This window comes from Odontesthes bonariensis, chromosome 16 (assembly GCF_027942865.1).
Source record: "Odontesthes bonariensis isolate fOdoBon6 chromosome 16, fOdoBon6.hap1, whole genome shotgun sequence".
NCBI lineage: Eukaryota > Metazoa > Chordata > Actinopteri > Atheriniformes > Atherinopsidae > Odontesthes > Odontesthes bonariensis.
In genome coordinates this window covers 6,293,823-6,308,085 of record NC_134521.1, presented here as the reverse complement: position 1 = coordinate 6,308,085, position 14,263 = coordinate 6,293,823, and the positions used below count along the sequence as shown (strand labels likewise).

The following is a 14,263-nucleotide window of genomic DNA, read 5'->3' as shown; positions in this document are numbered from 1 at the left end:
TCAAGTGGTTTTTAGTGCCTAAACTTAACCAAACAGCAAGTGAAAGCGAAAGTATGATGAATGAAAAGGGTTTAAGACTAAATAAAATGTATTGGACGGGAAGGGACACGAGCATGTTTATGTGAAACTCAACCATCACCTGCCTAACCTCCAAATAAAGATTTTCTCTTTTTGTATTTTAAAACTGGTAAACATACCTTTGTAACAGTAAAGCCACGAGATTATTTGAGTCTAAGAACACAAATAGTCTATGATTCACGAGAGTTTCATGGACCGCTTTCAGACTGTATTGGAGGCCGGGGAGATAACTGCACCTCTGAGCCTGTGTTTGTGCTATGATAGCTGTTCTGATCTTCTGAGCACAAAAGTAAGTTTAGCAACGCAGAGCTGCTAATAAATGCGAGGGTAATCATCATCTTCATAATCATCCTAATCATGAGGAAACACAAAGAACACGAGGAGCAAAGAAGAAAGACCACAAAATAAAAATGAAATGACACTTGATTTAATGACTTCAACAAATGGAAATTAATACATTTAGTGAAGAAAACATAAACATAAACAAATGAGCCAAGAAGAGCTGGCAGCCTCATATGACAAAAAACACATTATGTCGACGAACAAGATCATCAATGCAAATTGCACCGAAAAATATTTATGTATATAAATATTTTGAATCCCTCTGTAAAAATAGGATTTTTTTTTAGATGCATTGAAGACGTGAACATGAACCGATTTCACTCATTTTTACACATAGTTTGAATTAATAAAATATTCAAAAGGACCATTTTCAAAACTTGACATTTTAAACTACGACTGTTTCCTCATATGGTGCAGCCAGTCTTTTTGGCATCACAGAAACAAGATTAGACAAGCCATCTAATGACATTAACACAACATGAAATAAGAAATATAATACAGCAAAAAAGAACAAATACATTCTTTAGTGAAAGCACACTCACATGGATGAATGAGACAGTATTACAAGTTCATAACGCACACTTTCTTTCGCGCTTTCTGTCCCTCACAAATAAACGCACACAAACGCACACACACAAATAATTTAATAATGAATCACTCAACACACAAAAAAATGAACGATATTAAAAGAGAGATGGAGCATGCAATTCAACTGATTGAGAATATGATGGACTTAACAGTGGAAGGAGGGTGAAGGTGATGCAATATTAAGTAGCGCTCTCTTTTTTTCATATACACTCACACAAACAGCCACCTGACAGTGTCACAGCTTCTGTAACACTTTGTCTGGCCTTTAATCTGTCAAGATTTCTGTTGATTTAAAAAAAAACATTAATTTCCCCTGCTTTGGTTTTTTTCAGAAAGTCGGGACCTCGCTGGCTCGTTGAATTAATCTGTATGTGCTTCTTATTATAACCAATTTATGATTTTATGTGTTTGTTTCAGTTGAAATATAAAAGGAAAATCTGCACAGAAAACGTGCTGCTATTTGTCAGGCAAGTCGCCTTTAAATAACCAAAAGAGGTCAAAATGTAAAAAAGAGAGGTTGGATGACTGAATGCAAACTCTCAACTAACCCTCTTTCATGCTTCTGTTAGCAATTCATAAAAATGGGTCACAGTGTGCGCAGAATGTGTCAAACACACAGCGTGAGCGCCAACCTGCCCTTGCACAAAATGCTGATTTCATGCAGAAAAGCGTTTGTTCTGAAGCATATGTGAACACGCAAGCGATTAAAACTATGCAGGCGTGACAGGGGAAAGGAAAAAGACGGGATGTCTGCTTTTTCAGCTCGAGGGAAAAAGGCTGTAATAGTCTCAAGAAAACTACTTCAGGCGGCAAAGTGCCTCTAAGTATTTAAACGCAGAGTCCAGTGATGTGAACTGTTTAAATGTAGGACTCGCAACACTAGGTTACTGAGACTATATGGCTTATAAAATGTTAATTTGTTTCATATAACTTTCATCATACTAGTTTAAACACATTTTTGGTTGCTTTCCGCATTGCATTAGCTGAAATGGCATGAAGAGTGCAGCCTTTTTAAACTCTATGTATATATTAGTGGATGTTAAAATTCAGGCTCATTGTTTGTGGGAGTCATGGTTTGGTTAGACTGAGTTATGCCTTTAAGATCTGAAAAACTACTCCCTTGCGCAACAAGCATAACAACAGAAGGATTGGTGTGTGTTATCAAACTACATATTTAAGATGAATGCATATTTACAACAGAGGTTACAGGAAAGGACTGAGGGTGTGCCAATAGTGTCCTGAAGTCGGGGCCTACTTTGAAAATAAGTTTAGAATTAATCTACAAGGAAAATTATGGAATGCAATTTCACACAGCAAAGTTAATGCTTCTTCATGTGGGCCTGTGAAAGGGGGATGGGTGTGAGTGTGAGTGAGAGAGAACGGCTTGGAGTGAAACTGGAAGAGGGAATCGCTCACAGGGTGGATGGAAAAGTAAGAAGTGGAGGAGAATTACATCGTAATATGTCTAAAGAGTGTGAAGCTGCAGAGTGGAGAGCAGAGATAATGGACTGTGAAGCTTCCTCCCCTCCTCCTAGTCAAGCTACTGCAGGTTTCAGTTTGAGTGTCAGTGAGTGCAAAGCCTGGAATAATCTCCCTTTAAGAAATATACTCTCAACTTGCGATGTGCAGGGCTTGAATTTACCCACGTATCAGGGAATTGCACAACCCTAATTTGTGGTGGCTGACATCTGATGAGAAGAGACAAGGGTGACAAAAACATTAGCAGTGGTGTGGAATTTGAAGAGGTCTTTAAATTTTTTCTCATTACATGTAATTAGCCCACCTCTCTAAAGAAAACACTCACCTAACTGATATGTTGTCAGTTACGTTTCCAAAATATTGAATCTCATTCGCCTCTCAGCAAATTCTCCAACGACATACACAACTATGTATGTGATCGGTCCACAAACAAGTTTGGAGGGGTGGCACTGGATTAAAAGTCACCAGACCTTGGTGTAGGTTTCACTTAAGCGTGAAACTAATTGTTTTCCATTCGTTTTACTATGTCCAAAACAACTTGGTTACAGTTGGAGAAAGAGGGTAGGTGTAAAATACACATTTTCAAGACCCTGCACATTCCTACAAAAACATCTCTGTGACTTGAGTGACACTGGGCTCTAAGATCTTACACATCCATAGTTTCTCGAAACATCTTCCTCTGAAACTCACACTTGAGTGTAAGGAATAAGAGCATAGAGATTGTCTATATAAAGCAAGTTTACCCATTTACCCCTTCAGAGAGAAGAGAGTTCATAAATGTGCGCTTGTGCCAAGCTGTTTCCTCTTCACCCTGTCATTTATGGTGACCCAGTTCCAAACAGATGTCGAAGCTATATGGTACCCTGTTCACTTCTCACTGGCTGCAACCTAAATCTGATCTGTTCCTGCGGCCCAGGCTGACCTTCATATCGCATCAATGCAATACTAACCACTAATGGCTTCAGAAGCCAGAGGGCCAGAGCCTTCACCATCTATTACTAGATCATCAAATTTAGCACAAGCGTGAGTTTACTAGTCTTTATGTTGGGTTGAATTTACTGTATACGGTCAGCCACAAACACTCATCTATGTACAGAAATTATTCACAAATCAATCAATTATTTATGTGACCTATTAAAACATATTGACTGCAATTTCTTGCTTTTTCTTCTCGAGGAAAAAATGCTGTGTCTACAGCAACATACAGCTATAGTACATAACTACTGTCATGGAATTTGGGGTATAGGTTGTCTATGAGGAGTCAAGATGACCCATATCCTATAATTGCAGCCAAGGCTCTTCAAATAAGAAGTGTCAGTGTCAAGTCGAAGCTGTTAACACCGAAGGCTGCGTTGATAGAGACACAGAGAATGTGCAACGCTCGTTCGTGAATTGTGTGTTTACAAGCTCACCCCGAAGTGGGAACAGCTTTCACAATTGGATTGGACATTGCAGTGTGCTAATTTTTTTTCCACAAGTCTTTATATTTCCTGAGCTTAGCAGGCTCAGAAAACTCTTGTCTGTAACTCACATGTTTCTTCCACCTGCTTCAAGCATAGCTCAAAAGAATGTCCATCAGGACTTCAAAAGTAAACCATAGTTGCATTCCTGCTGTAAAGTCTGCAGCAGGTTTCACTTGGATTGCATAAGAAAAAACATATGAGATATGCATGTGGGGGCTCATAAACACTTTACTTGCTAGATACCCCTGTGTCTGCACACTGTAAGAGTGAGAGGGGAACTCAGTGTGAGAGCTTGTTGAGGAGGCAGAGGGAACTAACAAATTCTTACAAATTAAAATGCTTCTCTGAGAAAAATCTGATTAGGATTGAAGCTGGTACTCAAAGCTCCCCATCATCCCTGCCAAGGACTGGATTAGCAAATACTTTGATCTTTAACACACACACACATCCGTGCACATCCAGAAACACACACCACCCTCCAGATGAACTCAGGAAGAGTAAAATGTGGGATTCAAGATTTTCCCTTTGAGTTGCATGCTCCTGCTCTGTTTTGTCCCAATCTAAATACAATTTGCATTGTGAACATAGTGGTTGCTGTATCACCCTGAACTTAGTTTATAATTCTTAGTTTAGGGGTTTGTACAGGAGTTGTTTTTTTCTTTTTTTTCCCCCCCGAGTTGAGATCAATGACAGAAAACTTGACATAAAGAAAAATAGCTGAAATAACCAACTGTACTAGTATAAAATGTGATTCTAAACCAGTTGCACAAAGAGACCTGTACAAAATGACATGACTTTAGTCAGTCTCATCTTTAGATCAGATATTGCACAAACTGCTGACTCGTAGATCAGGAGATCTCTATAAGTCAGTGTTATTTATTACAGAGCTTTCACTTGCAGATAAAGTTCACCGTAAGGAACAAAGAGCTAAGGGTCAGCATTACGGAAATGCAATAGCAGTGTTTTTAAACTATTAACACGGATCCTAACACAAGTCTTGCATTCTTGGAATCCCAGAGCAGCACCGGATGAGGTCAAAAGTTGCTGCCTTGCCCTGTTCTGAGACACTAAAGATGTTGGGATGTAGTGGTTTCTTCGTTTTCTAGCGACTAAGATGTTGTCGGCCTATGCTCAGAGATGGCTTTGTCCTTTTCCTGAGAACATAGAAGCAATGTGTTGTGGATTTAGTGTCACTAAGGCTACGGGCGGATCATTTATGTGTAATTGCACGTGTGTAGTTGCATATTCTAGTCTTACCCGGCGTCGGCTGAGGCTGCCTGGGCTGGTCGGGGAGGGGCAGGGAGATTTTCCCGAATGAGGAGATGACATCTGACTGGCCGGCATCCCATTCACTGGAGGGAGAAAATGAAAGGGGAAATGTAGCACATGAGATGAGACCGAATAAGAAATATTCAAATGGATGGTCCTATAAATGTGAGCTCATGTTTTCCAGAACAGTTATATTAGTGCGTATCCGCAGCCCACACTTCCGCCCTCAGCATCTATCCATTCACATGAATGAGGCAGAGTGGGAGGAAGAGGTGGAGGATGACAAGAGGTGGTGTGAGGAAGAAATAAAAGAACACTAAAATCCACTCCAGTCTTTCTTTTCTTTAGCCAAAAATACAAAGCCTGTTGCTTTAACTGTCCCTGAAACTCTCCAGTTACATTGAAGATGTTCCAGGCTTTAAATGCATTACTGGAAGTCAACACACAACACCAGGCTGTCCTCATTTTAACCACATATTCTGTGCACTTATGATCTGGACGTAGTGTACTTTTTCAGATGCAGCACAGCAAAAAAAAAAAAAAAAAAAAAAAAAAAAAAGGGGCATCCTCTCATTAAACCCGAACATGACATTAATCAACACTACATCCAAATCCTGCGTGTGGTCAGGCAAAAGAAAAAGCCCAATGGCATCTTTCCCCTGCCGCAAATCATTAGACCGTCTTCCATCATACTGAGAACATGAGTTGTTGTTTCTTGGCAACAAAACATTGATTGGAGCAAAAACAAAATGGGAAACAACAATGTATTCCACTCCAACAGCGAGTCCGACAGGAGGAAGACAAGTTTACCTTTAGGACAAAAGAAAAAAAACCATCACTAGATTCATTTTTCTCTGCCACTTCCCTGGCTTTTTACTTAATTTCTTTTACTTCCATCTCTGAGGCATGTATTCCATAAGTCACAGCCTGAAGGATTGCTGGATGTAAACAGTAATACATTATCAGATTGAATTCATCTTGATGCAGCAGATCAGTACAAGCTTATTCCCTGCCACTACCCAGGGCTTTTCTTCGGCTTTCAATCTTCAAGCCTTGGTTTGTATTAACCTTAAGGATTTCCGTGAGCAAACACTACTTTATCTCTGTTGTTCACCTTAATACAGCTTCAGAGTCTTGATGCAGCAGATAAGTGAAAGCTTATTTTCTGTCGAGATCAAAGAAATTTCTAAACTACTCAAGACAAAAGGAGATAAAACACGGCGAGGGTTCCCATCTTTTAACGCAAAGTTTTTCTTTCTTAAATTTTCTCCTATGAAAAATGAAATATATATGTGTTGTTGTGAAAGCCCTCCCAGAACATCTTCATTGATAAAATTCAGCTCCAGCGTTACGCACACAAAGAGACACTCCTCCCAATAATACAGGGATAAGCATGAACGACTCAGACATCTATCTGAATACTTAATAGAAAATCACAGTATCACACTTCGGTAAAGTCGCTTTCTTTGTCAAGGTCATATATCCGTGGTAACCGGCGAAACAAAAAACCACCCGCATAAAATTTGGTGCGAAGATTTGTGCGAAAACGCATCATAAAAGCCGTCATGAGGGCTCCTACCTTCCACTTCCAGCATGATGAAAAGCACAGTGTTAATCCTAAACGGCGAAAAGAGAAGAGCAGCACCTTTGTAAGCGTTCTGTCTGAGTGTGGTAGTAAACTGTGGTGAATGGGAGACTGAGCAGCGCTGTACTACACAGAGAGGCGGAGAGGCTGCTTGCGCAAACTCTGACGCGCGCCGTCAGAGGAAGAGACAGAAAAAAAAAAAAAAAAATGCATGCAGAATTTTAATAATTTGGACGGTGGCTTCTCTGATCCATGCCAAAGAACAAATGTCGAGATTTGATCTGCAAGTGAAATTGGGAGGGCAGATGAGTGCTGACTTAAATAATGTGGATTATGTAAGCACGAATCCAAAAAATAGAATGAGTAATTCGAGGAGACTGAAGCGGTCAGGGTGGACTTTAAAGGCCATCGTGGGCCCTGTCCAAAAAGCTTAAAAAAAATTAAACTGATATTATTGAACAGAAATTCCACCCAAAGCAACATACTCACCAGATTTATTATAGTTCTAGAAAGAAACCTAGAGGTCATGTTATGTTATTTTCAAACCAACTTGACAGTTTCATGCGAAAAGGTGTCTAATTTAGAAGAGATCCATCAAGAGTCTGAATTCTGCTGTCCACATATCAGATGATGAGTGAGAACTGAACACAAACTCCCATATTACTGGATGTAAACTGCTTTGACTTGCTGCCAAACAACGGAAAATTTTCTCTCCAGATTCAGTCACCAACATTCACACAGAGAGAGATCTGCTGTTGAGCAAGATAACAATCTGACTGCAATGCCACAAAAACTGGAGCGATCAGGCTTTTTTTTCTCACTTACTGTGTTAAACAGAGAGAGATAAAAAATAAAAAATCACATGCAGCCCCGACAATTTTTTTAGACATGCACACGTGCAGATTTTCAGCTCCCTGCAAAGTGCAGGTAATATGTGACTGGGCCTACGTGTCATTACAGCAAGCAAAAGTTTGTTCAGATGTTTGCTGCTTGCAGTACAGGTTACTTTACACTTGAGTAGTTGCAATATACATACATGTGCTGGTATTCACAAAAATATCAGACATCATTATAGATAAGATATAGCCCTGTCACTTATCCTAGAAAGGCTGCAAACAAAACAATTTCTGAGGGAGGCTTTTTGTATCATGTTCTGCCTCCTATGCTTTCTATCTAGACATCACTGTGGCATATTTCCATGTTGTTTAGTTCATGTGTGAACAGGAAACTGTACACAACTGCAAGTCTGATCCTACAGGGAAGTCCAGAATTCATATGTTGAAAATAACACAGTATGTGTTGTCATACATACATTGTTTACGAATGCCCCGTAATGCCATTTCATTTAGTTTAAAAGCTGAGTGTTGTTTCTAGTAGTGGTTCACCCACACCTTCACTCACAAATGTTTTGTTAGGCTTAGTCATACCCAGTACAGCTAATCAATAGCTTTTAAGGCATTCCTGATTGACAGTTATTGAGTCGGTGTTCTAGTTGGAAAAAGCAGGGCTACTTTGCCTATTATTTCCCTATTTAATATGCTTAATGTGTACACTTTTTACTTTCTACATACGTATGGCTGCACACTATCAGGGTTGCCACCATAACTGGTATATAAATGCAACATGGGGAAAAATAAGCTCAGGTGTAAAACATTCTAGGTGTTGGAGTGTGACACAGCCTAATGTGTGAAACCTACATATTCTGCAAGCGGACAAAGAAGCACAGAACTGGCTTGTCAAAGTAAAAAGAAAAAATAAAGAGAGAGACGAGGAAGCTGGAAATTACCATGGAATGCCATTTTGTCAGTGTTTTACAAAAAAAAAGTCAAATTACCAGTCACAGAATGTTCTCCAAATGCCGTTTGAAAAGGTAAAATTAAACAAGAGCTGCAGTTACATAAAGCCTTTTTTCGCATGTTTGTGTAGCCTTTGAGTGGCTAAACAAACAAATCCACTGGTGAGAATGATTACCCTGAAATTAATCATAAAGAATCTGACTGCTGAGAGGTTTCTACTTGTCATTTAGTATCCTTTCTAGTTTAAACTATTTATATGAATCTAAGTTATTGCAGCTGATAAAAAAACAACGTGCACAAGGGGCACAGATGAATTTTTCCCGCCTTAAATCTATATGTTAAGAAGCCAATAATATTCACATTGTAGATTTAAAGAAACGAGGTAATTGGGCAGCATTTATATGGTGCTCTTCACATTGTGTTGACCACTCACAGCAGATTTACACTTCAAGCCACGCGACCTTCGGACAGCAGCTCTTCTTCCCGAATTCCAGCTACCCCAGGTGTATCATGCCAGTTATAATAAGATGTAGTCCAATCATTGTTATTTTTTTCTGCATTGCAACTTTTAACATTATTATTAGCTATAAAAAAGATTAAAGCTGTTCAATCAATAGCAAGCTGGCTAAGGAGAACTGAGAGGCCATCACTGAGTTCTGAAAAAGAAATCCTGAAAATGAGGCAATCTGAAATAAAACTGCAGAAACTAGCACACTGCAGTGAAACAGTGTAGGCCTCATTTAAAACTTAAACTCATTTAAATGGAACTAAGACAAAATACTGGATAATAAGAACTGAACTTTTGCCCAATTTAAATCATTTCTTTCAGATCAAAATGGTGGGCTGAACACAAAACCTGTGTGGAAAAGGGCTGAGAAAACGTCACAGCTTGCCTTAAAACATACATTCACATGTCCACTGCATGTTACTATTCTTATTTTTCAGCCTCACCGGCAAATGAGCACTCACAATTATTTTTTTTTTTTTAATTTAATTACAAGTTCATCAGAAAAAAATTAAATGATTTTTTTTTTTTTTGCCTGTTTCCCATTGTACCATATTACCAGGCTGGTAAAAACGGATTATTCTCCTGTATGTGTGATGATTGTGATGATCTATACGATTTCCCATTTGGGTAAATGAAGCTTTTTTTTTTTTTTCTCATTTAATTGAATTTAATTTATTTTCATTGATTGCAAAACAAAACTTCACAAGAGAGCCACAAACAACGCTGAATATGGAAAACATAAACATATAATACATGCCTGTCTTTACTTTTGTGACGTGCTGGTAGATAACGGCAATAATACTCTGATAGAAATATCAAAAGCAGACTAAAAAAACAGACTCATGGCCTCAGAGTGAGTGTGGATCATCTTATAGAGTAGATACGCAGCTAAAATTGGGCTTGGATCTGCCTGAGGGGAATTCTACTATTTTTAGTTAAATTATTCTTTTATATGTAGTAAAAGAGACAATCATGAGTCAGCTCAACTATTTTCAATACAAATGCAGAAAACAAGAGTGTACAGCCAGCTGTCTGAGGCTGTAAAACGCACCAATGCGTAACACAAAGACCAACTCAGGCTGACGGGAATGTCATTGGACAAATTTAGAGTTTGACCTGATGATGCCAGAGGAAATACTAAGTTATATAACTTTTTTTTTTCCTTATTTGACTTTAGCTTATGGTGAGGCTAAAGGCAAAGTCAAAACTGTCACATGGACTGCATCTAAAAGAAGTATAAAGCAATAATGAAGTCATATTTTTTGTCCGTGAACAGCGGTTTTGAAGCTTTATGTTTGGCGTTCTGGCTGTTGTCATGTTGTTTTTCGTTTTTTTTTTGCCTGTTTGTTTTTATAAACCACTCTTGACAAATAAGTGATGGATCTAAGAAACTAAGGACACCACATTCACACAGAGGCAAGCTGTCAGTTATAAGGTAGCCACAATCTAAAACACACCCTGCTATGTCTACTTTATTCTAAAAGGGACTGTAGAAAACCAATCTGAAGCCTCGGGATAGAAAACTGTGATTGAGACAATAAACTGTTTTCCAGAACAGTAATAAAAGGTAGGTAATAAATAAATCAGCACTTTGGTCAACCTCGGTTGTTTTTTAAATGTGCTCTATAAATAAAGTTTGAGTTGGGTTGAGTTGAGTTGAGAAGTAGAGTCATTTACTCAATGATCTTTAGACATTATGATGTTTGGGGTTTTTTTTGCAACTAGAGGAGTCCCCCCTTGGTTTGCCATTAGAAAGACTGGATTTAAGGCACTTTCACATTGGCTAAACTTTTCAGACCAAGAGTCTGCATCATGCCCCTTCCAAGAATGCCATTAATCATAAGGCTGCAATGCTTTTATTTTATATAAAGCACTTTGAATTGTTTGTACATGAAATGTGCTATATAAATACATTTGATTTGATTTTTGATTTAAGGAGAGAAAAAATGCATCAGCTTCATGTCTAAAATAGTGCACAGACTTTCATCATGTCAATATTACGTTTTTATGTGCTACAAAACACATCATGAGCAAAATCAGCCATCAACACTACAAAGGAGAAGCAAGAAAAGAGGCGAAAGCAGCAGGCATCATGTGTTCACAGTTCAGAAACAGCCTCTGCCAGCAGTGGATCCTCTGGAGACATATTGGATTTAATCTATTTGTGGGTCAGCTGTCGCACACACTTCACAACAGAGTCTCGCCAATCATGCAGAGTTGCTTGTGACAAAAAGGTGAGACCGCAAAGTATCGGAGTGATGCTCGCTGACACCATCTACACTTCCCTGTTAATTTTAGCAGACAAGAGGCATCGGCAGAGAGACAGATGGCAAAACGGGGAAAGAAACTATGCTTGCAAATTGTTTTCACACATTATTTTGGGTCTGAGTTTATATGAAAACTCAGCTGGGGATGTGACATCATCTAAGAATGAAGTCAGACAAAGTCAGGCTGACACACAACAGCCAACCCACACATGACTGATGGACAAATGCCAAATCAATACTCCACAATATGTGAGGGAATACCTGACATTTCTGTCATGTGAAATGGATTACATAAAAATATGCCTTTTCCCAGATTTTCTCTTACTCTGATGTTCCTTGCTCATATCAAATCATTTAACTTTTTTAATTATGGCTCATTAGTCGTGGTCCTTTCACTATTATTCACCTAACAACCATACAACACATAGGTTTCTAAGCTTTGATCTTCCTCAGTAAGAAAGAGGAGGGAGAACTAAATTACACTTTCGCTTGGAAGCACCCAGAAGAGCTGCTTGTTATTACGGCAACTCTGAATGGATTGAGCGGATTTCTCAGAAGTCTATTGTTTTTGAAACACAGCAGATGGTAAAACGTGTTTGTCTCAGCCGTCACAAACGATGCAACGCACAGACAAAAAAGTTTCACAGTTCTTTTTGTTCCCTCATCTGACTGCTTTTGAGAGCTATCCACAATAGAATTGTTTCATCTATATCACATCAGTTGATCCTAACAGAGTAAATAAATGATGAAATATGCAACACTCACAAATGTTTTTATGCACTTCTCACTGTCTCACTGCGTACAAAAGAACACAATAGATAACTGTGAATGTATTGTGCAGCCTAGTCTCTTGGCAAAACATGAAATAGGCACAAACAAAGATCAATGTATTCACGCAGAGTAATACGAGTTGTGTGTTTTTGTTTGCTTTGCACCACACATGATGGATTTCCATGGATGATCACTTTCACGCCTGAAAACCTTTGTGTCTTCTGCAGATACAGAGGGACTGTGAAAGGAAACTTCCATATATATATATATATATATATATGGTAAACACTGTGAAAGGAGTCGTTTTATTTTCTTAAATGTAACCAATTGAGTTTTAATTCTTGAACCTAACTATGAGGGTAAGTTTTAGGTGAATCTTTAAACTAAATCAAGCATAAAAAGTCCTGTTGGACAGGAGAGGCTTCAAGTATACAACATTATTCCTACATTCGCCAGCTTTCAAATAGGGACTATATGCTGAATAAAACTGGTGCAAACCTCTTTACAGCAGTTTCATGAAAAGTAGTGAATCAGAATGATTCTTTTTAACTATCTAAAGGTCAAATTTGTGTCCAAGAGCCAGCACAATCATATGACAGAATAAAAAGATTTTTGTCAACAGAAAAATAAATTGTCACAATAAAGCCCCAAAAATGCTGTGACAGTACAACACTGACATTCTCAACCTAATGATGACAGCTACCACTGACTGAAAATGTCTGTATCAGCTGGAATGGGGATTGTTGGATTATCTACACATTAATTACACATTTAGATAGCTTTGAATGTCTTCTTTTCAGTTACAAAAAAAAAATATGGACAAATGTGTATTTTAATCAGTATCACAAAATCTGATACTAGGCGGGCCATGAAAATTTTCCCAGTAAACATTCAGGTTCTCTTTTCTTTCAATTTCACAATGCAACACCTTCGGATGGCATTGACTGTGAGTATGAGAGCATGAGCAACATCCTTTCCTCTGTTCGTCTGCCCTTACGCACACCTCTTCAGCGGTGTCCAGGTCTCAGCTGCAAACTTGCCCACTGAGGGAACCAGGTGGTGTTTGACAGCACACGTGTTTCCGATACACACTTTTGCCCTCACAGTCTCCGTCTCAGAGATAAATTCACACTTCACATCTGCTCTGTGCAGCGCTTTTGGTCTGGCTTATTAGACTGAATTATTTTAGGTCTGTGTTGGCTGAAGAGAAAATTAAGATGGGACTTCAAAGCTGTTTTCATAAGACCTGAAGACCTGGTGTGAGGTTTAAAGCCAACCGAGTTCATTATAGAGCTCAGGCAGTGTAGATGAGAAATGATACAACAGATCTAGAAATAGCTTTTTGTCCTCTGATGTGTAACATTCAACTGGAATTTTAGACCACTTCAGTCTGTTTTTAGATACGCAAATACATTATTCTACAGAATTATTAGAGTTGGAAAAACTATAGTTTTCTTGTCAGTACTGTAAAGTCTGTCAGCAAATACATCAATAGAAGATATATCACCAGTAAATTTACTACTGATATCACACAGCCAATTCATAGAAGGAGTAAGATGAGAAAACTGCATTTCATGTTCCACAAGAAGATGCAAACTCTGAAAAACATTCACAAATCCACATTTCAAGTAAATGTGCCTTGTTGATATGAGGTGAAATTCAGCTACCTTGGTTTCAAACCTTTTTTTTTTTTTTTTTTTTAAAAACAGTGGTGAGTTTGGATTCCATTCCATTATTGATGTATAATCATACACATCAATAATGGAATGAGCACCGCAACACAGCACAAAGACTGCATCAGGTCAAATTGTCCAACAAAGATGGTGGAAAAAAAGATAATAATAAATAAGAGAGGGAAAAACTAACAGAGATCTCTAAGCGTCAAACAACAGATACATCGGTTATTTTCCTGCTGTGGCTTCGCTCCTAACTCCTCTATTTTAAATAGACAACATTGTAAGAAGACAATACAAAACAGTCAACAGCAACACAGGGGCAATAGATGATGTTAAGTAGCGCTAGAAGGGAAACATTTCTAAAAAGAGAAATGGCAGTATTGGTCTGACTCAGGGTTCCGGGGGGCCTGAGCGTCAGTCAGCTCTGCTCTTCACTGCGGG

At 38.5% G+C, this 14,263-nt stretch overlaps 1 protein-coding gene across 3 annotated transcripts in view; it reads right to left on the bottom strand.

Moving 5' to 3' along the window:
- The window catches only part of dclk1a (doublecortin-like kinase 1a), a 48,221-nt gene that overhangs the window by 10,178 nt on the left and 23,780 nt on the right, over window positions 1-14,263 (bottom strand). Inside the window, exons 1-2 of one of the 3 annotated variants that reach the window (XM_075487543.1) lie at window positions 6,799-6,967; window positions 5,208-5,302 (exon numbers count right to left, since the gene is read on the bottom strand). In XM_075487543.1, the coding sequence (XP_075343658.1) occupies window positions 5,208-5,302; window positions 6,799-6,814 (111 nt within the window). In that variant the 5' untranslated portion in view covers window positions 6,815-6,967. Of the gene's footprint in view, window positions 1-489; window positions 5,105-5,207; window positions 5,303-6,798; window positions 6,968-14,263 lie in introns of those variants that run through there. The other 2 variants (XM_075487544.1, XM_075487542.1) reach the window with 2 other exon arrangements.